Here is a 24,529-nt window from a genome sequence, read left to right on the forward strand (position 1 = left end):
AACAGTAATAATAATCTAATCTATATAAACCTATTCAGTTCGTAACAGTATCCAATAAGCAAATTGAACAACATGTCTAATACGTACCAAGGATAACCCTTTTGTTGCATCTCAATATTGGTATCTGCCATGAATACTTTAGAAAACATCATAATACATTCCATGATCTTGTACGCTGGTACGTCCCTTACTGATGAAATTATTTCACAGAACCTACGGACAAAGACGTCTAATCTAACAACGCCTGAAGCCAATTCATCAACAAACCTTGTAACATCAACAGACATGAATTGTCTAATCATCGGAACAATTTTTTCATACCCGTTTCTATTAATCACATAAAGAACATCATCAAGATTATCGTAAGATAACCAATCCTTGGACATATGTTGGAAATTTGGTAAAATTTTTGAAGTTTCTCTCAGATATTTGATTAACTGGATCAATTTTCTAACCAATCTGGAAAAATTTTTAACAATTTCTGTTTTATGAGCGACCATTACAACTGGTAAATCGATTGTAGATTCTGATATGATCTCATCGTAAGCTTTTGCAAATTCTTCCAACTTAACAATAGAGCTTGCAGGCACCTTATCAAAATCTAAAACCATACGGGAAAGACACTTGATCAATGATACATGGGTGATTAAATCACATTCGTAAACCCAATAGTGTAAACTTTCGTGAGTGAAAAGATTATACATTTGAGGTGAAATTGAACCTGAACCGAATAAAACAAGACAATTTGGCAATTGATCAAACCTCATAAACCGAATATGCTCAAAAATAGTGTTACAATGAACATGGTACAATGATTCCAATGCAGAAACTATATCTTCATCCGTTCCTGCTGGTAATTGAGAACGTGGAATTTTGGGAAATTTCAATGCATAGTCAGAAGGAATTGGTACTTCGTTGGAAAATATGTGATCGTACATATTCTCCATGAAAACTGACTCATAATCGTTAAAAGCTCTATCAGTTGTTAAAGGTTCTAATCCAATTGGATTTGATTTTGTATGCGTGTAAGGATGATAATAATCATTTGAAGGCAAGGAAATTTGTGAGTTTACATTATGGGGCAATCCATGTTGCTGGTGCTGTTGTTGTTGGTAAAGCTGTTGTTGTTGTTGCTGTTGATAATGCTGTTGATAATGCTGTTGTTGTTGATAATACTGTTGTTGCTGCTGTTGTTGCAGCGACAAAAGTGGCGAAGATGCAGAAATTGATGCCGAAGTAGACACTTGTGATGGTTGTTGTGGAAACAAATGCATTGGCATAGGAGAATGTGGTGCGGTCGCCGATAATCCGACCTTATTTGTCATGGAAGATGGTGTATCAGTTTCAGATGAATTTTGAGCAGGTCCCACTAATTTTAATCCACAGTAATGATACCTTGACTGCCCTCTCATACCTAATCTCCTAGTTGTTAAATCAGGGAAAACAGCTCTAATCAATTTCCCCAATGAAGCTTGTGATAATGGTTTCAGCCCATTTTGGGCGCACGAAGCTGCATATTGAGCAAAAATTCTACCTCTTGGCACATAGCTATCTGGTTGAGCTTGACAACTTTTCATCAACCATAATAAAGCATAAACTTGTCTTTCACGTTCTCGGTTTTGTTCTGCAGTCTGAACTAACGTTTTCGAATGCGTCTGAGGATCCATGTTGAGAACAGCAATTTCTGCCTGTTTGACAATTGCGGCATATTCTGCAATTGGTCGATCTCTATGACGTTCTGCTATACCACGCGCAACCGCTTCCTGTGTGTTACGTCTTGTCTCTGATGGGAAGTTATGGAAACCAGTATCATTGGAAGATGCAGCGGAACTGGAAATGGAACCGGAAGCGGGAGCAACAGCAGGTGTAACGCCATTACTGTTTGAATTTGATTCCGGCACATGAGAAAACGACGTAGGTGCAGCCACTGGAGAAGTCGAACTAGTAGGTACACCACCAACATTAACATTTTTATTTGCATTAGCACTATTGACGGCGGCGGCGGCAGCAGCAGCAGCTGCTGCTGCTGCTGCTGTAGCACCGCTGGAACTATCCGGCGGTGATATACCATTTCTCCACGGTAGCGGGCCTTGGGCAAACCTGCCAGCTCTGTCTACAGCTGCCTTTTGAGCACTGTCGTGATAGGAGTAGGCAGATTGAGTAAGTTGAGGAGAGGGCAGTTGATACCTCCATAACTGCAACTGTGCAGCACTATCGGGAGTGTGTAAAAGCCTGTAAACTGAAGACAACTGACTGTTATGAGCTGGTGTCGCATTAGTTCCTTGCTGTGACTGTGTTTGAGGAGCATAGTTGTTACCATTATGACTTGGTGCCGACTCCTGTCCATGCAACGCTGTACCTGGGACCTGCCCAGGTACTACCGTATTAGTAGAAACGATTGGAACTGATGGAGCAGCAGCAGTTGGTCTTTGGTGCTGCTGCATGTGTATTGAAGGCGTATAGTGGTAGAGTATTGTATCCTTGTCCAACCGTTGTGGAATTAGTAGAGGTGAATGAGTGTAGTAGCGGTAGTAGTAGTAAATGTAATAGAAGCAGTGATACTAGTATTCGCTGTTGTGGTTGTTGTTGTTGTTGTAGTAGTAGTAGAATCCCTCTAGTAGCTCAAATTAGACTTCCAGAGATAGAGTGACAAAATTTCGCAAGTAGTAAAGTAGCGTTAGATGTTCACTATAATATACAGTCCGTAGAACCGAACAGGTATTTATTCAAGTACCCAGAAAGACCAACCGACAAAGGAAAAAAAAACGGAGTTTTCTTCCTACTTGCGTGGGGCCTTAATAACAGCTGAAACTACCCAACTACGTAGGGCACTGTTCAAATAAAACCACACGGTTGTCATTGTGATAGGTGTGTGTGTGCCATCTTATTTCATCGCTACGCTGCCGTTGTTATGTAACTTGTCATTGCCATGTTGATGTCGTCTTGTCCACTACACAACGGATCAACTTACCTGTTGCTTAGAGAGACAGGTACAAAGTCCAGACTTCTAGACATTCAAAGCCTCCTTCTCGCGAGGGGCGCACCCTTTCTGTTTTTCTTCTCTGGTTGTAGAAAAAAGCGTGGAAACGTTCTATCGTTGCCCTGTTAGTTGCACGGATACCGTCGTGGCAGCAACACGTACGAGTTACGGGTTACGGGTGATGGATGACGGCTGATTAGAAGAATGTTACGAATCGAAATGTGAATCGAATAGTTGCTGCTATGTTATGTTGCGCTAATTCGTTGCTATTGCTGCTACGACCATCGTGGAAATAGAGAGAAAACACGTAGGCATGTTTGATCCTAAAGGGTGTAGTTTTATGTTAATTTGCTCGGGTTATTCTGCGAGCGATTGAGTGAATATGAAAATGAATAGAATGCAAGCATTAGAGAAATGTAAACAAGAATAGAAATATTCACATAGGGGGCAATGTGAGTGAAGGGAGAGGAAATATACAACCGCCGAATGCAGGAAAAAAACAATATCTTGTTCTAACTGAGGTTCGAACTCAGGACCTTTGCCGTGTGAAGGCAACGTGATAGCCACTACACTATTAGAACTCGCAAAACGTTATCAAAGAACGTGCACTGAGGAGCCTGGAGCCATTCTCGAAATGTGATGCATAGGCGGCAATGCTTGTTTTTGTACGTGTACTGGTTCTTCCCTGCACTGTTTTCTACTGTTATATATCCTCATTGAAGAATCCACAAAGTGGATGCAACGCTCGGTTTGTAAGCATGTAGATAAGAGGCGATACCGACTTGCGCACACTATTTTCTTATCCGCAAAGATTGTGATCAGAAGGTACAGTCTGTCCTTGGAATCTGTAATCTGGTTATTTTCCACTTCCCACTCATGCTAATTTACCTTAATAAACATAATCCCAGCTCCCTTTGCATCCCATCTTAGATCACATGTCATGTCACCTCGTGTCATTGGGCAGGACAAAAAAAAATTTTTTTTTAGATGCGATGAGATGAGATGCGATGAGATGAGATGAGATGATGAGACAGCTATTAAGCAACAACATACTTAGATACACAGAATAATAGAGAATACTATAATATGAATATGGAGAATCCTGAAATCCTGCTTAAACGTAGACGTAATGCTGATGAAACTAGGTTAGCTAAACAGCAGCTAGCTGGACAGAGAAAACATCGTGAAAAGAAAAACAGATTTGTTAGGGCAGAATCTATAGTTGCAAAGACTTTAGCTACTCAAAGAGAGAAGGAAAGAGTTAAGAGGATCAACAAATCAGTAAAGAATCATCATGGCGACAATGAAAAAATTTTAGATGAAACCAAAGACGGTGCTAAAATTACTTACGATGGTAAACCACAACTTTTATTCGTTGTACGTGTTAAAGGTCCACATGCAGTGAACATTCCACAGAGGGTTTTCAAAGTTTTACAAATCTTGAGGTTAGAACAAGTCAATACAGGTGTTTTCTTTCGCTTAAATCCTACCACTTTCCAATTATTAAAGATTATTGCACCTTATATCGTTGTTGGTAAACCTTCATTGTCAACGGTCAGATCTTTGATACAAAGAAGAAGTCGTGTTAACTGGAAAGGTTCACAAATTAACTTAAATGATAATAACATTGTTGAAGAAGCGTTAGGTGAACAGGGTATTATCTGTATGGAAGATATCGTTCATGAAATTTCGACCATGGGTGAAACTTTTAAGCAATGCTGTTACTTCCTACTGCCATTCCAGTTAGCAAGACAGGTTAGTGGATTTAGCGCTTTGAAAAAATTGAAAAAATTGGAACAGAGACAAAAGGAAAGACATTTATCCAATGCTGGTAATGCTCCATTGGTAGAGATTGATATCGATCAATTGTTGAGCGAAATGAATTGAGTTGAGTTATTTCTTTATCTTATTTTGTACAATATATTATTTTACATATACATTCTAACAAACGTTTTTACTTAAAGTCATCGGATCTTCTAATAGAGTCTTTGTGTTGGCAAGGGATCTTAATATATCGCGCTTTCCACTGGCTTTTCTGCCATTCAGCCTTTGTCGTTGCTTCCAAGAAGTTAATTGTAGTTGCAATTCATCTAGTTTATCGGTTTGTTTTAGAACCTGGCGTGTTAGTGTATCGATCTTAAATGCGTCCGTTTTCTTACTTTTTTCTAGGTTAACAATTTTGGAATTCATATCTTGTACCACTCGCTCGGCGGCTTGTTGAAATTCTAAGAGTTCGCGATTATGCACGCACGCCTGTTCAAAGGACTTTTGTAAATGACAATACTCAAAATCTAGTTTTTTCAAAGTTATCAAGCACGCTTCTCTTTCAGCATTGAATTTAATCGCTTGCTCTCTATATTTTACATGTTGATCCAATTGTAATTGCAATTCAACTGTTTTCTTAAACGTTTGATCTGAATCACGACGAAATTTTTCCCGTTGCTTAACAATTTCCCTTTGTTCCAAATTCAATTTATCGTATTTGGTTTGTACTTGTTCAAATTCTACTCGCCATTTTTCCACTTGTGATTTTAAATCTATATTTTCATCGATTAACTCTTGAAGTTTAGTCTTAAATGCTATTTTGGAATCTTGCGAATCCCTTTGCAATTTAGAATTTTCAGCTTCTAGTTCACCCACATTCGTACTTTCTTTTGAAAGTTTACTGTTCAAGTCTTTGTTTATAGATTTAAGGATATCATGGGCTGATTTCAATTCACTATGATCATGGGTCCATCCTTGCACAGTTGTTGTTAAAGCATCCACTTTAGCGGTAAGTGATTCGTTAGAGTGGGTCACTTTTGTATATTCTTCCTCTAGTGATTCGTACTTTTTGGTTAAACGTTCATGCTCATCATTCAACTTTCCATGATCATTATTCAATTTTGTATTTTGCTTAGTCAACTCAATTTTTTCCTCTTGGTTATTTTCCAACTCCACAGACCTGGCCAATGCAGTCCCTAATTTTTCCATCAATTGGTTCTTTGTAGTTTGAAGTTCTGAAATATTGGATCGCAATTCAGAATTTTCGTAATTTGTACTTGTGACTTGGGCGGTTAAATCCTTAATCTCGTTTCTATACTCATTGTTATGTTTTTGAAGTTTATTAATTTGAAGCAATACCAAGGAATTATGTCTATCATCCTTTAACTCTTGAATGGTATCTTTCAACTTTCTAATCTCCTGAGAGAGCCTTCTATTCTCTTCGTACCTTATATATTTATAACATTCATCTTTAGCTTTAAAAGATTTTTTAATACCTTCGCAAAGTTTTTTCAATGATTTGAATGGATTGTTCTCGTCAAATTGACTCATAGGCAAATTACAAAGAGTATAACACCTACGGAATACTTCAAAAAGTCTTTCCTGCTGGGTCGCCATTTTATTGTCTGGTTCCATGTATTTAATATCAGATGCACCTTTCTGGCTAATTTTAAGAATGGGGAGTGGCAGAATAACGTTATCAACCGACGAGTTAGCCTTCATGGAGTGCCCTATCCTCTCATCTTCATTGAAAATCACAATTTCCTTATCCCCAAATTTAACATTACCCTTTGGTGCTTGTAATTTGGAGAACTGTCCAATAATTTCATTAGAAAGTGTTTCTTCATCGATTTTTTTGGTTTTAGCGGCTTTCTGTTCAATAGATTTACCGATTTCCATACAGGTAAAGTAGTCAAATGCTTCTTCTACTAATTTCCCGCCAGATTCATTTCGGGTTGTAGGAAGCTCTTCTACAGAAGAGGGTCTAGTACCAAAATCCACCGATACGCTCATAATAATATTAATTTAGTAAGACTAGATTAAAAACTTTTGTAATTTTGGAAAATTAACCAACTTTTTTTCTGGAATAATCTAATATTAATCGTCTAAAATAAATAACAAAAAATAAGACTGGAACCGCTGCCTTGTCAACTCATGCTTTATAACCAAAAGCGTAGCACAATCAATATTAAAAATACAATCATACTTTGTATCTACCCACTTGTGTCTGACGCGCGACACACTGACGCGCGACACACTGACACAAGGTCAGAAGCATAAGAAGAACAATAAATAATACGAATATGTAATGATTCTGGCATGACTACTTTTTCGCTAAGCACCAAATCCGATACCGCCGAAATACTTAACAGAACCACACAGTAGATGACCAAATGTCGTCGTTTCTCTTCTATAAGTAGGCATTAATATGATTTTCTTTAAACCAGATTAATACTCACATTGGCTTTGGATTATCCAAATATTATTCATACAACATTTAATCAGCGAATGGTAAATATCCAACAGCTTGAAGATAGGTTCTATTCCACAGTCACATACCCACGGTCTCTTTACAAGAGAATATGTCATTTACGACAGCATTGCGTGGTTTACCGCTGGCTACTTTGGATAATTAGGAGTAAGTAATGATAAAGCGAATTAGAATAAGAATTGAAGGCTAGATCAGCTTTTTCTTGCACCTTATTGCTAATATAACCAATTTCAGAAGAGGCACGGGCACCCAAAGTATTAAAGAAGATGCTTTTAAAAATAACTACAATGATAATAACTTGTTGTTTAAGCTACTTGTCATCTTGTATCTTAACTGTATCTAAGGCCTGTTGATACTTATTTACATTGGATACCATCAATCACTTTAGTCGTCTGAAAGTCTTCTCAATATATTGAGTAGAAAATCGTAGCGATCAAAAATCACTTGAAAAAGCAAGCTTATATATATGGAGTAAATCCTATAAGCCAACAAAAAGGTTGTTTGGCCGAGCGGTCTAAGGCGCCTGATTCAAGAGTTCGACTCTTACCAGCAGTAAAACTGCTGGGAACCCTCAGGTATCGCAAGATGCGTGAGTTCGAATCTCACAGCAACCATTTATTTTTATTCTAGACTCTCCGTATTGCAGGGCATTTCTGAGTGCTCATGGGTTTTGGATAATGTTAAGCGGCTTACACTTTACCTAGAGACCTTGGAATATAAGTGTCTCTTATTCTTGATGTTTAAATGTCGAATACGTTCTGAACAAAGCTACCTTTGATCAATACAGAAATACTGAAAATGTTCCATCCAGCTCAATGCTTTTAAAACCCCAGGCTCTAGGTTTTAGTTTCGAAGATTTTCTACATGTACTTTTACTAGAGGACTGGTTGTTTAATTGTAACAATTGTTGATAAATAGGGCTCTGACAATGAGTTTGATGCTGTACGCAATTTTGCAGTGTCCACAAAGTAATAATCGTTTTTTCCAAATTTGCATCTTTAATGTTTTCGTCTTTGACCTTCGTCTTGTTTTCCTGCAATGACGTCTCCCCTTCCCGAGTCGATCTTTTTAGATGCTTTTGAGAAGAACTCTTCGGTTGCATATGCACCAATTCAGTACTTTTGGATATTTGATCTGCTACATTTTCCTGCCTTTCCTTTCTCTGTCTGACGGTTTTCTTCTGATGTTTGTGTTTAACTCTTTTGACTTTTGTTTTAATAGTGGGTTCAGATCCAACGTTAGTTCCAAATTTGGAATTGGTCCCCTTGCAAGTCAATCGCCTTCCTGGAGAAAGAATAAGCTTTTTTGTTTTCTCATGAGCTGAACTAGACAAACTTTCAAAAGTAGGAGGTTCATTGCCGCCAACATCTAAACGATGCACTTTAGAAGCACTTGCAGTAGTCCAAACTGTACCATACTGATGCCTAGTGGATCGAGGTGATGTAAATCCGGGGAAAATTTTTAACATTGCTGATTTAGTGGTTGCGCTAACTTTACAACCTGCTTTTGAAATATTTGTTACAATTTTAGGAGAGCTTTTCCTTTTCCCCAAAAAATTGTCTAGATTATAGTTGAAGCAAATTCCTTCTCTATTAGTACCACTACCACCATGGTCGATATTCTTATTAATAGGCGGTATGGACCTATCACTATGATCTTCTCCACTAGACTCAACGCTACTGTTTTCTAGGTCCAATTGTCCATAGAATTTCATTTTGGAGGATTCTTTCATACCACTGGTTCTTTCTCTAGGAGCTTTATCATGTTTGCACAGAGACAGATGCTTACTGATTTTTCCATCATCAGAATTACCGCAGGTATCAGAGGAATCTGAATTTATTTTTACTTCTTTAAAATTAATTTCAGTGGCTTCAGCACTTTCTTGTTTAGAAGTAGATTCAAAGAGAGGGCTTTCCAAATTATGTGAAGGAGATGCAGCGTTTAGATCTAGGACAATTTCTGACTTTCTTTTCCGAGCAGTACAAAAGAAACCCCTATTATTATTATTTTTGAAAAATTTCATGAAAACTCTAAGAGTTAATTCGATGATTCTTTATTTCTATTGAACCAGGCACAGCCCTTTCGAGTAATTAGTGCACTATGCTAAGCTAACTCAAGAAGCTCAATAGCAGTGGTGGCAATAACAATAATAGTGCTATTAACCTCGAGAAAGAAGAGCAACAGCTCCTATAACAACAAGTAATACCGAATAAAATCTCCCATCCATTTATTTGTGTTTGTGTTAATTAAGTTTCTCCCGCATCAATTTGTTTGCGCCGTACGGCTGACGATTCAAAGACCACCCAGAAGAGTTCCAAGAATTAAACGAACTCCGGAAATCAGATATATCCAACACAGTATTCAGTATTCAACATAGTATTCGATTGTAGGATAAATCGACATATACGAATAAATACTCGTATTTACACTAAGATGTATTAATTAGCCTTTGAGACTTCAAAGTTCATAAAATAATTAAAAAACGAATTCTAAAGAAGAAGTTGCTTTTGGAAATTAAGCTTTCGATTCGATTTGATCTGAGCTTAGTCATTCGAATCAAAATTCGTAATGACCGAATCTATCTGTGCAAGAAGTGCATTCACTTGAGGTCCTGAATTTGTACTATCTTGTTTTCCATATTCACAAGATAAAGAATCTATGGGATCCTCAATTTTTGTAGCAGGAGAGTCCACGCAATCAGTATCGAATAGCCTACAGTCTACCCGAGGGATTAAACTATCAAGTGGTGCTTTACCAATAATTGTATCTCGAACATTTAAATTTGGAATGCATTGTGTATCAATTTTTGAGTTCTCACTAGTGGCTGGCACCATTGCAACATCAATGAGTGACAGCAACTCATCTATTTGTGGAATAGTTTGCTCGGTATCAATATCTAAATGCAGCCTATTCTCCCTTGATGTACTGCTGTTTTCTCGGTTAGCTTGGTATTGTCCCATCTTAGTAGTATTCAACATAGAGTCAATTTGCGAAAGTAATTCCTTGACTTGCATTTTAGGATCTGCAGTGGCAGTAGGGGATAAATCTTCAATACTGTATTTTCTATCACTCGAACCAACTACATCTGCAGAAGTATTCAGAGCGCTATAGTTATTTTTGAACGGTACAGGTGCATCACACGACCCATCCGCGGCAATAAATGGGCTTTGGTAATTTTTCAAAGGTAATTCATTGGAAATATCATCTCGTACCGCTCCCGAAACGATCTTTTCTACCTGTGAACTTATTTGATCGAAATGTGAATTCAATATTTCTATTCGTAGGTATGCCTTAGAAAAATCTACTGAATGATTATCGCAACTAGAAAAACTAGTATCCCTTGGAGTAGCCACCTCTCTGAATGCTAAAGATTCCAAAGTATTACGTTCATCAGTCCTTACTCCTATATCTTCAGCAGCTTTTTTAGTTTTTACCTCAAAATTAGATTCCAGGGTAGCACTACTACCCTCAGAGGCATTGCCAAAATATACGCAAAAACCTGGGTTTGTTGTCGAAATTTCTGTAGTCATTGCAGCGCTTATTTCATCTGAAATTCTATGCGAAGGTGAGAGACCACTCTCTATATGTGGCAGAAGAGCATCAATCAAGGAATTGTCCAACATACAAGGATTGAAACCATCATCCAACTCATCGGCATTTGGGCACTCCAGTTCAAAAGGCAAATTTTTTTGATTATTCATACCGTTGGTTCCAATTGATCTATTATCAATCCCATCACCAAAAGTTCTAACGATATCTGTAGTTTTTCCAAAAAAGTCAATTCGAGACATTAATAAGTTCATCCATTTTTTGGTTCTTGTAGAAAGTGCATAATCCCCTTCATCAAGAAAATTCGATTCAAAGTCCTCTACAAAGGCTTCGGATGGCGAATCACATTCTGAATTAAGAGCGCTGGAGTTGCTTTCCTTTTCAAAACCCTCTTCGAGATTGACAAATTGAACCCGCCGACCGGGTTCAAGTTCTTTTTCACTGAATGTCTCTCCAATGCTATTCTCAATAGTCAAACCATCAATCCCACTCTTTAAACTGGACCGTCGCAAGGATTCATTAGCCTGGGCTTCCCTTAAATTGAGCTCATACTGGTAAATACTGAAGAGCTTAACATAATCAATATTCTTCCATTTTGGAACCAGCGATACAGTGAGTACATCTTGACACGCTTCTTTGATTATTTTGGCAGCATCACCATTGTTGAAAGAGGGCCTAAATGTGGCAGCATTCACGCGTGCATAAGCAGCAGTAGTAACAGCACCTGCTTCCACAGCGGCTTTGGACTTGCCGCGTATAGACGCGAATTTGGCAGCTTCTTCAGCAATTGCAGCAAAAATATCCTTCAGAGCCATGGTTACCTTTCTATCACTAGATCTTGGACAATTCTCATTTAACCATATTCTAAAACGGTGCTTTTTTGGTGACTCCTGGTCTCCCCTGCCAGCAGAAGTATTCGAAGTCATGGGAATTTTATTCACAGAACGTGGAACATATGCCTCCTGAGCTCCAAATACTGGTGCCAATCCACTAGAATAAGCTTCATGTTTGCTAGAACTTATAGATGCAATGTAGAATGGATTACTGGAATCATGCGGCTTATCTAAACTACATGCTAAATTTTCCTCTCCGGAGTTGTGATTACTCGTCATTGTGATACCGCTTCCATTGTGAACCCTACTGCCAAGAAGACTTTCAGGCATTTGGCTATTTCCAACATTATTATTTAGCTGAATTGTCCAATCGGTGTCACCAAAGGCTGAAGCAGAATCCTCTGATTTACTAAAACATTTCAATAGTTTGGACCTGAATTTTTGGCGTTTACTGGTTTTTGTCTTCGTCGTTGGAGTATAATATGTAGTCACAAATTCTCCATTTGGCGAAATAGGAGAAAGTTGAGCTTCTGCAGCGGTTCTTTTCTTGCAGACGCTATGTGAAATTAACACTAGGTCCTCATCCATCTCCAAGTTTATTTTAAATTATTTTTGAAAAATTCTGTAATTTTATACCCAATGTGCAACTTCCTTTGAATCAAATCAATAATAATAGCTGCCTACCAAAAAGAATCTTACAGAACTCAGAAAAATCGAAAAAACAAAAACAAAAAAACAACAACAACAACAAACAAACAAACGTTCCTAAATCTGCTTTAGGGTTCTTTGAATTTTTCATTTATAGCTCTTGAAATGGTGAAAGAAGTAGTTCAAAAAGATTAAATTGAAAGATGCTGAGAGCATTCAAAGAAACTGTTCCACAAAAAGTGAGAAAACGGCGGCATAGACAAATAAAAAACCATTGGATAGTCACAAATTGACACAAAACCGGAGAAAGACTGCAGATTTCCTTCTAGTTAGAAAATATCTAGATTCCTTTTGTGTTTCCTTTTAAATCTTTATTTTTTTCTGTCATTTAGGTGACAGGTCCCTCTGACGCCTTAGAAATCGCCGTACGAAGGTCAGATATCGCGGAGTTCAAAGTTATATCAGAAGATAATGAGAATGCATTCCAAGTGAGAACTTTTCCATCCTCATCCATGTGTGCTCGATAATACCTGTCCAGAATCCATAAACTTGATTCCCACCGAAGGAATTAATGTTCTAATCACGGAACCGAAATTTATTCACAAGCCATCAGATCAACAAAAATAGAGAAGATCACACATAATAAACTTATCAACTCTCTAATTCCATCACAACTTTAATCACAGAAATTTTCTTTTCAAAAACCGATCAACTATTATCAGTCGAGTTCCTTCAACAAATTTAGCCGTGTGACTTTGTACTTATCCAAAGTTTTCCAGCGTCAGGTCTTACATTCAATTGTACTGAGGAAAAAAACGATCATTGCTCATTGTCCCATCTATTCCTAAACATTGGGTTCCCAGTATCAACTCAGCATTCGCTATTACTTCATGGTCTTGTTTCTATTGTATGTGTAGCCATGATAGTCCGGACCGGTAACGGCGAGCGACGTTCTGTCGACGACTCCCTTTATAAAGAGAGAACTCGTTCAAACTCTGACTATCAAGAATCCATCACCATCACCAAGGAACTGACCTAGTATCATGTCAAAAAACATCGTTGTCCTACCAGGTGACCATGCCGGTCAAGAAATCGCTCAAGAAGCCATCAAAGTGTTAGAGGCCATCTCTGAAGTTAGTCCTGAGGCCAAATTTAACTTTCAACACCATTTAATTGGTGGTGCTGCTATTGATGCAACTGGATCTCCTTTACCAGATGATGCTCTTGCTGCTGCTAAGAAAGCAGATGCAGTGCTATTAGGTGCTGTTGGTGGTCCAAAATGGGGTACCGGTTCCGTTAGACCTGAACAAGGTCTGCTAAAGATCCGTAAGGAATTGCAATTGTACGCCAATTTGAGACCATGCAACTTTGCATCTGAATCTCTACTTGATCTTTCACCATTGAAGCCACAGCATGCAAAGGGAACCGATTTTGTTGTTGTAAGAGAATTAGTGGGCGGTATCTACTTCGGTGAACGTAAAGAAGATGAAGGTGATGGCGTTGCTTGGGACAGTGAAAAATACACCAAGCCCGAAGTTCAACGTTTAACCAGAATGGCAGCATTCTTGGCCCTACAACACAACCCACCTCTACCTATCTGGTCTTTGGACAAGGCTAACGTCTTGGCTTCTTCCAGACTTTGGAGAAAGACTGTAGAAGAAACCATTAAGAATGAGTTCCCTCAATTGAAACTCAACCACCAATTGATTGACTCTGCTGCCATGATTTTAGTCAAGAGCCCAACTCAATTGAATGGTATCGTTTTAACAAGTAACTTGTTCGGTGACATCATTTCTGATGAGGCCTCTGTGATCCCAGGTTCGCTTGGTCTATTACCATCAGCTTCATTGGCTTCTTTGCCAGACACCAATGAGGCCTTTGGTCTGTACGAACCCTGTCACGGTTCTGCTCCTGATCTACCAAAGGGTAAAGTTAACCCTATTGCTATGATTTTATCTGCCGCTATGATGTTGAAACTTTCATTGAACTTATCCAAGGAAGGTGAAGCTGTGGAGAAAGCAGTTAAGCAAGTTCTAGATTCCGGAGTGAGAACTGGTGATTTAGGTGGTTCTAACAGCACTTCTGAAGTCGGTGACGCCATCGCCAAGGCAGTCAAGGAAATCTTGGCATGAATTAATAAAATAACAAAAACATGAAATAACTTTAATTAACACTAGCTAATCATTACGCGTAGTTAACGAATATATTATTATTGTGTACACATAAACCTTGAATTTTAGGAGATTAATTGAGAAAAAAAAAACAACTAAAAAAAAAAAAATCAGTGGCCTGACCACTCGATAGAGTTCAAATCGATACCTTCTTGAACCATCTCCCATAGAGGTGATAGTTCCCTCAAAAACTTAACACGCTTACTGATGGCGTCTACCACGTACTCGACTTCTTCTTCAGTGGTAAATCTACCGATACCAAATCTAATGGAAGAATGAGCCAATGCATCGTCTTTACCGATAGCATGTAGAACGTATGATGGTTCTAACGAAGCAGAAGTACAAGCGGAACCAGATGATAATGCGATATCTCTCATAGCCATTAGCAATGACTCACCTTCCACATATGCGAAGGACACGTTCACACAACCTGGGTAACGGTGTTCTGCAGAACCATTCAAAGAAGTGTCAGGAATTGACAAAAGACCCTTAGTCAATTTCTCTGAAAGTCTCTTGATATGAGCGATATCAGCGTCATTTTCTTGAACCACTAATCTGGCGGCTTCACCAAAACCTGCGACCAAAGGTGGAGGCAAAGTTCCTGACCTAAGACCTCTTTCTTGTCCACCACCAGAAAAGATAGGGTCTAATCTAACTCTTGGTCTTCTTCTCACGAAGACTGCACCTGCACCCTTTGGACCATAAATCTTGTGCGAAGAGACGGATAGTAAATCGATATTCATTTCATTAACATCTATGGGAACTTTACCATATGCCTGAGCGGCATCGGTATGGAAGTAAACCTTGTGCTTTTTACAGATGCTACCAATTTCTTTCAAAGGCTGCATGACACCGATCTCGTTGTTAACAGCCATCACAGACACAAGACAAGTGTCTGGACGGATAGCTTCTTCTAGCTCTTTCAAATTTACTAACCCTTCATTGTCCACATTCAAAAATGTCACATCAAACCCTTCATTAACCATGGCTCTTGCTGCCTCCAAAACACACTTATGCTCCGTTCTCGTAGTAATGATATGTTTCTTACTTCTCTTGTAAAATCTTGGTACACCTTTTAAAACCATGTTATTAGATTCGGTAGCACCTGAAGTAAAAATGATTTCTTTTGGATCTGCGTTAATCACATTGGCCACATTCTTTCTTGCATTTTCCACTTCTTTATTAGTTTCCCAACCGTATGCATGGGTATTAGAATGTGGGTTACCATAGAGACCCGTGTAAAATTTCAACATAGTATCTAGAACTCTGGGATCAGTTGGTGTAGTAGCCTGCATATCCAGATAGATAGGTCTTGTACCAAACCCGGTATTTTCAGCATATGCATTCTGAAGTGCTGAAGTACTGGAACCAATAACCTCGGATGGAGAAGAGGTAGCCGCAGCTCTAGTTACAGTCTGTTCTCTTGCGGCTGCCTCAGTATCAGTATGTGTCTCTAGCGCAGCATCGTCTGCAAACTTCAGCGCAGCATTGGACGCAGCTTTGGAATATAATCTAATGCCACCGGACAATGCAGGCCTACTGTTAGCACCAACTCTCAATAATCTGGAGACTCTAGTCAATCCAGTAATTCCCTGTCTCAGCATATCGGTATCTGTTTCTTTTCTCCACAACTACCTAACTAAACCTGTTCGGACAAACGATTAAAGGTAGGGTGTAGTTTCTCAAGAAGTACGATAAACTGTTCCTATCCTTAAATACTTTCCTTTGAATTTCCCCAAAGAAAGGCGTATAAGTTCTTATATTATTAATATGGCTAGACGCTAGACGGTTTGTACTGTCAAAAGGTCAGCCCTTGTTTAACTAAATAGATCAGCGATGACCGCATCGAATTTTGACGACATATCTCACTGCGGGTAACACCAGGTGACAAAATCCGGGTACACGAATTCTACATAATAAACTATTGGAAATTAATACTAATGTCAATCATCAGAGGCCAGTTAACAGTGGCCATTGGCAATTGGTATGGATTCCAATGGATTCTTCGTATCGCTATTGAGCGGTGCAGCTGCTGGTACGTCTACGGATCTGGTCTTCTTCCCTATAGACACTTTAAAGACGAGATTACAAGCTAAAGGAGGTTTCTTCGCGAATGGTGGGTATCGAGGAATTTATAAAGGTTTAGGTAGTGCTGTTGTAGCATCTGCACCTGGTGCATCATTATTCTTTGTTGCATATGATTCTATGAAATCTTTTTTAAAACCCAAATTTCAACAATTGATGCCCAAGGCCAATGAACCACTTATAGATGTTGTGACCCAGATGGCTTCCTCATCCATTGGTGAGATATCTGCATGCATGGTGCGTGTTCCATCTGAAGTAATAAAGCAGAGAACTCAAACTCATATCTCGAATTCTTCTTTGCAGACTTTTAAGAATTTGCTTAAGAACGAAAATGGTGAAGGTCTACGGAGAAATTTTTATCGTGGATGGTCAACGACAATTATGAGGGAGATCCCATTTACATGTATTCAATTCCCATTTTATGAATTTTTAAAGAAAAGTTGGGCTCAATGGGAAAACGCTAAGGAAATTCCACCATGGAAAGGAGCCATTTGTGGATCGATTGCAGGTGGTGTTGCAGCTGCTAGTACAACTCCTCTTGATGTACTAAAGACTAGACTTATGTTGAGCAATAAATCTATGCCGGTTTGGCAATTAGCTTCTACCTTGTACAAAGAGGAAGGACCTAAGGTCTTCTTCAGTGGTGTTGGACCCCGTACCATGTGGATTAGCGCTGGTGGCGCTATTTTCTTGGGTGTTTACGAATTGGCGCATTCTATGCTTACACGTCCTACCTTGTAAATATATTTACACTTTCTTTTTATACCTCTTCATCTACTAGATATTATGAATTTTTTACCGACTCTTCTCTTACGAGCATATTTCATGATAAATACATCAATCTTGAGGCCCTTTGTATTTAATTCTTCAACGAACGGTGCGATATCATCCATATCCCATTGTGATTGTAACTTAAACAACATCTTAAACCTTTCCTTTATGTCCGATGGTAAAGTGTTTTTTGATAAATATTGTAAATTGGAACCAGTTGGTCTAAAGAACCAACCGCGAAGCATTTCAATCTCAATATCAAAGGGTGCATACGGTGGGAAAGTTGATTTCCATTTAATAAGAAATTCTGCCGGAGGTATACTACTTTGAGATGCATACTTCCTTAGCGCTCTAATTCCGTACCATTCTGCAACTTTCTTCTGATCTAATTGCCAGCAATCATCATCATCCTTCACTCTTTTCCCATATTTCTCTAAAGTGGTTTTAATTACTTCCCTAGTATATGGATTAGAATCCTGATCCATATCCTTATTAACAGCATCAAAAGTTTCATCCAGCTTTAGTCTGGAAAAGTCTAATGATTCTGCCATTGCACTCATTAGTGTTACATGAAGTGCCTTGCTTAAAAAATCTGAAGAAAGAATGCAAGGATATCCTTTGACTGTACATCCTCCCAATTGATTCCATTGTGAAAGACATTCCTTCTCTGAACACGCTGAACTCGCTAGAAGATCGTCCATGCTCTTTACGGGTAAATCTTGACCATCTGCAGGTGGGAAATCCAAACTGCCATTATGAACGGGGACTGAATCTAAATTTATTATACCTGAAACTTTCTTTGTCTCGTATTCAAAAGTAGTTCTTGCAAACCCTGCAAAATCACTAGTAGGATTCGGTAATCCAAATGTAGTTTCTAATGACGTTTCTTGTTCAGGTGTAAATTCATGCATAAGCATTACAGTATTGGAATGGTTCTTCTGCCTTAGCAGCCATGTCTTGTCTCTCGAACACAACACCACATCACCATCGTCCTCATCGTTGCCTGCAGCCTTAAACTGTAGTTTTGAATTCGAATCTTTTAACACCTCCAGTAATTCAGGGGTGAGGTGCAGCAACCTGAAAGATCCGTCCGTGGACAGTCGTTCGTGCAAATTCAATGACATATCTACAATGCGCGGCTCTAATGAACCTCTTTTTATCAACTTTGGTTCATTGTGTCTATTTTTTCATTGTTGATTAAACTTCTATGTTGGAAAGATCTGAACTACAATCCCAAAGGGTTAACAGGTAAACAAACATTACTTTTAAGAAGAGGAAAAGTTATAAGAGCTCTTGCAAATTGTTTGTTAAAGGCATTTCGGACTCCATTTTCCTGTGGAACCTACAGTAAGGTTCGTTGATATTTGGTTACAGAGATTTTCTTCACCACGCCAAGAGACGATGTATGATGATGTATCGTCCTCGCTAGACAGCGTTGCAACGGATAATGGACATGCAGATCCACCAAAGAAAGATATCATCCAGTTGTTCAACAATATATTAAGAGCTCAGCTCGGTAATAATCCCAGTTTACAACGATTAGGTACCCCTGCGGAATGGGTAGATATCATTTTTAAAAAATCGAATGTGTTTTATGGATGCGATGAGTTGATGTGGGGAGCATTCATTGCTTGTATCTACCGTGATCCTCAAGATTCTCAGTTAAGTTGTATTCTGATTGATAAGGTAGGTGTGAGCCATTTCAGCCCCATTGATGTTACTGGGGAGTCACAGTATTATCCTGCTATTGAAAATCTAGTGCCGGCTCATAAGAATTCTGAAAGTCGTCAATGTATAGCTGTGACATTTTTACAAAGGTTTGCACAGTTATCAGATAAGGATGTGCGTCGTGTGCATCCAGATACATTCAAATTTGATTACGATCCCACACATGCTGGTGATTTGGCAAGCGCTTGTATTCAGATGGAAGGTGAGAATAAATTGGTCAATATTGGTAGAAAGTTACTTTCATTGGGATTTTTCCAGGATAGATTAGTTAGTTCGACACTATTGGATGTGGTTTACGAGTACAATGAAGCTGTTTCAGAACCTAATAACAAGTTGGTTTTTTATTTGGGAAAACAATTGGAACAACTTTTCAATCCATTGACAGAATACTCACCAGAACAGACAGAACATACTTATAAAGCACCTAGTGATGAAACGCCGACAGAAGAAGATGATGCATTGGTAAAAGCAATCTCAAGGGAACTATTGGAATTACAAACCAATTTTACCTTGAATCTAGTCGAATTTCTACAAAAATTTGTTATAGTGCTTAGGATACGAGTGCTTAACGGTGAAATAGAAGGATTGTCAACAGTGAAATTGAATCGACTTTTTCCACCTACCATAGATGAAGTTACAAGGATAAACTGTATCTTTTTGGATTCACTCAAATCGGCAACACCATTTGGTTCCCTTGAGGTTTTAAAAGCATGCAGTGTTACAATTCCATATTTCTACAAGGCCTATACAAGACATGAAGCGGCTACCAAAAATTTCAATAAGGACATCAAGCTTTTCCTAAAAAGTTTTTACAATCAGATACCACTTTCTGATGTTTTTACCGAAATGAAGATAGATTCTTTGATCAAGGGACCCCAAGAGAAATTGATGAAAATAAAATTAATTATAGACAGACTATACGCATCTAAAAAGTGGGATCCGAAAAATGAGGGAGAAGCAAAGAAGTGCTACGATAATGTCATTGAGATAATTGATTCTTTTGGTAGACTAGAGGGACCTTTAAATTCCTATAATTCGAGAGTTTTTACACCATCAGGTAAGATTCTCACAGAGTTAGCTAAGGGTTGGCCAGCTGAACTACAATACAAATGGCTAAAGAGAAGGGTGGTTGGTGTATTTGACATGATCGATCCCAAGGATCCAACCAATGAGAAGTTACTAGTCATTTTTAGTGACTATTTGATGTTTTTGGATGTTGTGGAAGACCGCACGAACTATGGATCGGCACAATTCAAGAAACCTTCCATCTCAGATATTTTAATGAATTCGCTAGTTAATGAAGTACCCCTCCCCCCTAAGATGCCTCAGCTAAGGGTAGATGGTCACTGTTACATTGATGAAGTCTTTGTAACATTATTTGGTAATAACTGCATCAGATTCGACGCATTTAGGGATAAAAATCCTTTTGCAGTAACATTGAAGGTACAACGTAAACCCTTTTCTGCTTACACAGTTGCTGACTTGGTCACAAAGGCTAAAATTTTGGAAAAGGATACCGCTTTTCATCTGTTTAAAGCTACTCATGATGATATAACGGTATATTCTACAGCACATGAAATGGAGGCATACAGTAATGAGACTATCAAATCAAAATTTGCTCTGTTTTTAAACATGAATCCCACCGAAAAAGTCATTATGCAACATAAATTGCATGTTGCAATGTTTGCTAAATTTGTGCCTGGTGTTCTTGATACTGAACTGGTTCAACTAGATATTTTAACCAGTGATGGTGGTTTTCGCTCTATAAGAACTGCAATAGAGGAATTGATACCTTCTGTACTTCGTCAGCTTTCATTCGAAATTCCTGTATGCTTTTCTTCGATATATTCGCCCTTGCTTCCTGGAATATTAGCGGCTAATGAAAGCATTATCAAAGGACTCGAGTGCTTCGATTCGGCGAATGCTGTAACTTCTAGACCAGTAAGTAAGACTCGTGGTGAGAAAGAGCCCAGACCAATGTCATCCTCGGTCACAAAAGGTCCTGAATCCCATTCTCGACACCGTCCAGCCAAGTCTTATGCTACGATAACTACATTCAGAAGTAATATTAGTGATACAAAGACTGCTGGTAATCGTCAGTCAGAAGATAGATTTGATTTTGAAGAAATGGATCAACCCCAAAAAGCTCAAGTAGAATCCCACGAACCTCAGGAGAAAAAAGACAGAATGAAACTCTTTCCTCAAGCGCCAGCACCATCACTAGCAGCACGTCAAGAATCCCAGCCCGCTTCAAAGAAAGCTGGCAGACACCAGAAAAGAAGAAGCATTAGTAACATCTTCAAAAGCATTTTCAGTAAGAAGAAGGAAAATGACAGCAGCATCAGTACTATCAAGGATAAAACCAAGAAAAAATCAAATGAAGGAAGACCAAATGAATCCCAGAAGCATTACTTCACTTCAAATAATAAATCTAGATCTGATAACGGTAGCCAACGCAAACGTTCCTCGGTCTTACAAAATAATTACCCTAAACCGGTCAATGATGCGAGGAATTCATTAAATGGAAGGTCGCCAAATGAATCCTTGGCACCAGTCGAACCACCCAATACGAGAAATAAAGCTGTAGAGGAGAAAAGACACCAATCTATTCAATTGGGACAATTTGATACAGATAATACTGTTGGAACTAATGATAAGAGGTTTTCCACTGTTTCAGACTTCGCCGGACCTGCTAGAAACACATCTACGACGAATAACAGAGACTCTGCCCTTTACAGAAAGTCTCAAATTTCCGAGATGATGAACGAGGAAATTGGACAACCAGAGAGATCTGATTCTCGTGAATTAAAGGAACTGCCGAAGGAACCTCCCATTGATGCATCTAAGGATGGAAAAGAAAATCATGGATCACCTCCTCAACCAAGTGTAAACGAAGTTCGTGAGCATAATCAAACAATGGCATCTCAAGCTAATAACTTGAGTGACTCCAAGTTGGCAGGAGTGCAAGAGAATATTGTCGCAGAAGATTTAGAGGGGAAACCTTCTCGCGAAAGTCAAGTGTTCAACGATGACCTGTTTGGTGATGTTATTCCAGACCCTAAAAAAGGTCCTTCAACTATCAATGAAACTGGTACCATGCAATCAAACAAAAGGAACTCCGCTGTTCAAAACAATTCACAAGCTGTTAATGGTTCAAGTGTTCCCGGCCCATTTGATAATAAAAAGGTTGAAAACTTTGATGCAGAAATAAAACCTCAAGAAAATGTGCAACAAAATGAGAATGAGCCAGAAGCCACTCATATTGAAGCTACCCAGCCCACCGATAACTTTCAAGATAACTTTTCACAAAAGAAGTCAGTGAATCCAAGAATTCAAAACTTGAAAGCATCGAAAATCGACTTTGAGAAATCTTCCTCGTTTGTGGAGCTCTTTCAAGGGATGAGGTTGGTTCTCGATGAATCTGACGCTAAATACAATTGGAAGAGTTTGCCCAGTGAGTATTCTCTTCGCGATACTTCGCCAGTGAATTTTGTCGAAGAACCAACTCCACAGCCTCAACATCAGCATGCTTTCAAGTCTATTGCTTTTGCTGGTATTAATATTCCACCGAAGCCCCGCGCTGAATCGGCGGTACGTCGTCCACCTCAGGCGAAACCTGAATCAATTAATTCCTTCAGTCCAGGTGCTAGGCAATCCAAACTAGTTAGTGGCACAAACCAAAACGTTGCTCAAGAAAGTGGAAAGAAGGTTTTTAATGCCAGCCAGCAGAATAGGGAGAGTGGAATTAATCAAAATGCTACACAAGGCCAAAAAGCAGGTTTTATCAATCAAAGAATTCCTCGTGAACGTTCGATACCAGAAATCAGATATGGAGGTATGAACCGCCAGTCGAGGACAGGTGTCAACAGCAATGCCTTCGTATCCCCAGGAAATCCTACTCTATCGGCTGATGGTACTGGTAATACCTTGGAAGAGGAACAAGAAGAAAATCAAAGAGATGTTGCTAATAAATTATTCGAGAACACATTACGGAAGGACTCTGATTTAGCACCACCACCCAAACTTTCTCAACAATCGAGTCCGGAAAGACCTGCAAGGAAGAAAATACCGACTTTTAAAGTGATAAATAATTCACCTACTAGAATCATCCAAAGAATTTCTCCAGATCGTGCTGCTTCCCCGTACAATATTCCATCTGACATCTCAATTTCTTCTGATCTAGACGAACATACAAACAAGCGGTTGTTTGAATTAAAATTTTCATCGAAAGATGACATCAACGACAGCGGCAGTTCACCGGTGGAAAGCGCCGCTAAACCATCTATGCCAGATGCCACCACACAGGATGTGGGAAATGCATCTGAAACCTCTGCACCTTCTGTGCATAACAATGATGATTCCAATACAACCCCTGAGGATTCTTTGCCAGAAGGTAAACCATTACAAGGAGAAGATGGCGGTTTATTGGACGATCTTGATTTCAGTTCCTTTAATGTTACCTTTGACACTTTTAATAGGGATCGAGATGTATCACAGAGGAGTATCACTCGTGGTCCTTCTGTGATAATAAAAGACCAAGAACCGTTATCAACTACAGTGGAAAATCCTAGGTCGGAGGAACCTCTCATTTATCGTTTACCAAAAAGTAATGAAAATAGTACAAGGAAATCCTACTTGAACAGACCTTCTAATACCAGGCAAGTTCATAACGATGATGACCCCATTTGGATTTCTCCTAGTAAACTGGATTACTATGATATTAACAAATTCACCGGACCGGCCTTTAAGGATGCGAAAGAAATGATTAGAACTGCTACGAACGAGAATATGCATAAAATTATAGCAGAAAATCCTACATCCATGAATGAATTATCCTACGCCTACTTAGCCTCAATTATCGATGATGATGATGATCAGCCGCTAAATTCAAACGACAGACCAATTCGTCTCACATTTAAAGAGTGATTATAATTTATAACAACAGCCTTATTGACATTTAATTACTGGAATGTAATCGCTTTGGGATCTAATGGTGTACCATCAGGTGCAATATTATTTTGACCAAAAACTCTTTCAGTATATAACAATCGTGCCTTATCAAATCCCATGTTTTCACGTTCCATAATGTTCCTAATTTCCTCCTTTGCAGCAGGATCCAAGCCATGCCTTTCGTCGGATGCGTTTCTAGATATAATATCGAAATGCCTTGAACTTAACCCTGATTCTAAATCATCTGCGAAATCATCATTAAGACCAATTCTATGGCCTAGACCCCTTCTCAGTCTAATATACCTCTCTTTAAATCTGTACGCTGGAAAACATTTGTTAGTGACAAAACTATTGACGTTTAACTCATCAACAAGTATTACATACTTATTCTTCTCTTATTACGGTAAGCTAAGAAGGCTAAAATGCTTACCACCAAGATACCAATGATAAACTTTGCATGCAACAGTTCCAGCATGGTTTAATTGGTCGTGGTTGTGGAGAAGTGTGGATGATTCAAGCAAATTCAAAGATGACTTATATCCTAAGTGTTAATCAAAAT

General features: G+C 38.8%; 11 protein-coding genes and 2 non-coding genes across 13 annotated transcripts; 5 read left to right on the plus strand and 8 right to left on the minus strand.

Moving 5' to 3' along the window:
* Positions 1–20: 20 nt before the first annotated feature.
* On the minus strand, positions 21–2,444 carry RFX1 (Rfx1p; the record flags this gene model as incomplete). The annotated part of the gene is made up of 1 exon (XM_002499090.1): positions 21–2,444. The coding sequence occupies one exon, from the start codon at positions 2,442–2,444 to the stop codon at positions 21–23; it is 2,424 nt and encodes an 807-aa protein (XP_002499135.1).
* Positions 2,445–3,488: 1,044 nt separating this feature from the next.
* ZYRO0E04664r lies at positions 3,489–3,561 on the minus strand. The gene has a single exon. It is a non-coding gene; the product is annotated as a tRNA-Val (tRNA).
* A 505-nt stretch (positions 3,562–4,066) lies between these two features.
* Positions 4,067–4,867, plus strand: RLP7 (Rlp7p; the record flags this gene model as incomplete). Its single annotated transcript, XM_002499091.1, has 1 exon — positions 4,067–4,867. The coding sequence occupies one exon, from the start codon at positions 4,067–4,069 to the stop codon at positions 4,865–4,867; it is 801 nt and encodes a 266-aa protein (XP_002499136.1).
* Positions 4,868–4,921: 54 nt separating this feature from the next.
* ZYRO0E04708g (uncharacterized protein) lies at positions 4,922–6,757 on the minus strand (the record flags this gene model as incomplete). Its single annotated transcript, XM_002499092.1, has 1 exon — positions 4,922–6,757. One exon carries the CDS (start codon positions 6,755–6,757, stop codon positions 4,922–4,924), a length of 1,836 nt encoding a protein of 611 aa, XP_002499137.1.
* A 973-nt stretch (positions 6,758–7,730) lies between these two features.
* ZYRO0E04730r lies at positions 7,731–7,849 on the plus strand. Its single transcript has 2 exons — positions 7,731–7,768; positions 7,806–7,849. It is a non-coding gene; the product is annotated as a tRNA-Leu (tRNA).
* Positions 7,850–8,013: 164 nt separating this feature from the next.
* ZYRO0E04752g (uncharacterized protein) lies at positions 8,014–9,258 on the minus strand (the record flags this gene model as incomplete). The annotated part of the gene is made up of 1 exon (XM_002499093.1): positions 8,014–9,258. One exon carries the CDS (start codon positions 9,256–9,258, stop codon positions 8,014–8,016), a length of 1,245 nt encoding a protein of 414 aa, XP_002499138.1.
* A 520-nt stretch (positions 9,259–9,778) lies between these two features.
* ZYRO0E04774g (uncharacterized protein) lies at positions 9,779–12,205 on the minus strand (the record flags this gene model as incomplete). The annotated part of the gene is made up of 1 exon (XM_002499094.1): positions 9,779–12,205. One exon carries the CDS (start codon positions 12,203–12,205, stop codon positions 9,779–9,781), a length of 2,427 nt encoding a protein of 808 aa, XP_002499139.1.
* A 1,103-nt stretch (positions 12,206–13,308) lies between these two features.
* LEU2 (3-isopropylmalate dehydrogenase) lies at positions 13,309–14,397 on the plus strand (the record flags this gene model as incomplete). Its single annotated transcript, XM_002499095.1, has 1 exon — positions 13,309–14,397. The coding sequence occupies one exon, from the start codon at positions 13,309–13,311 to the stop codon at positions 14,395–14,397; it is 1,089 nt and encodes a 362-aa protein (XP_002499140.1).
* A 149-nt stretch (positions 14,398–14,546) lies between these two features.
* Positions 14,547–16,040, minus strand: NFS1 (cysteine desulfurase; the record flags this gene model as incomplete). Its single annotated transcript, XM_002499096.1, has 1 exon — positions 14,547–16,040. One exon carries the CDS (start codon positions 16,038–16,040, stop codon positions 14,547–14,549), a length of 1,494 nt encoding a protein of 497 aa, XP_002499141.1.
* Positions 16,041–16,422: 382 nt separating this feature from the next.
* PET8 (Pet8p) lies at positions 16,423–17,262 on the plus strand (the record flags this gene model as incomplete). The annotated part of the gene is made up of 1 exon (XM_002499097.1): positions 16,423–17,262. The coding sequence occupies one exon, from the start codon at positions 16,423–16,425 to the stop codon at positions 17,260–17,262; it is 840 nt and encodes a 279-aa protein (XP_002499142.1).
* A 29-nt stretch (positions 17,263–17,291) lies between these two features.
* On the minus strand, positions 17,292–18,416 carry DCC1 (Dcc1p; the record flags this gene model as incomplete). The annotated part of the gene is made up of 1 exon (XM_002499098.1): positions 17,292–18,416. The coding sequence occupies one exon, from the start codon at positions 18,414–18,416 to the stop codon at positions 17,292–17,294; it is 1,125 nt and encodes a 374-aa protein (XP_002499143.1).
* Positions 18,417–18,693: 277 nt separating this feature from the next.
* Positions 18,694–23,946, plus strand: BUD3 (Bud3p; the record flags this gene model as incomplete). Its single annotated transcript, XM_002499099.1, has 1 exon — positions 18,694–23,946. One exon carries the CDS (start codon positions 18,694–18,696, stop codon positions 23,944–23,946), a length of 5,253 nt encoding a protein of 1,750 aa, XP_002499144.1.
* Positions 23,947–23,981: 35 nt separating this feature from the next.
* Positions 23,982–24,445, minus strand: ZYRO0E04906g (uncharacterized protein; the record flags this gene model as incomplete). The annotated part of the gene is made up of 2 exons (XM_002499100.1): positions 23,982–24,353; positions 24,401–24,445. 2 exons carry the CDS (start codon positions 24,443–24,445, stop codon positions 23,982–23,984), a joined length of 417 nt encoding a protein of 138 aa, XP_002499145.1.
* Positions 24,446–24,529: the final 84 nt, after the last annotated feature.

The sequence above is a fragment of the Zygosaccharomyces rouxii genome (assembly GCF_000026365.1).
Source record: "Zygosaccharomyces rouxii strain CBS732 chromosome E complete sequence".
NCBI classification, from domain to species: domain Eukaryota; kingdom Fungi; phylum Ascomycota; class Saccharomycetes; order Saccharomycetales; family Saccharomycetaceae; genus Zygosaccharomyces; species Zygosaccharomyces rouxii.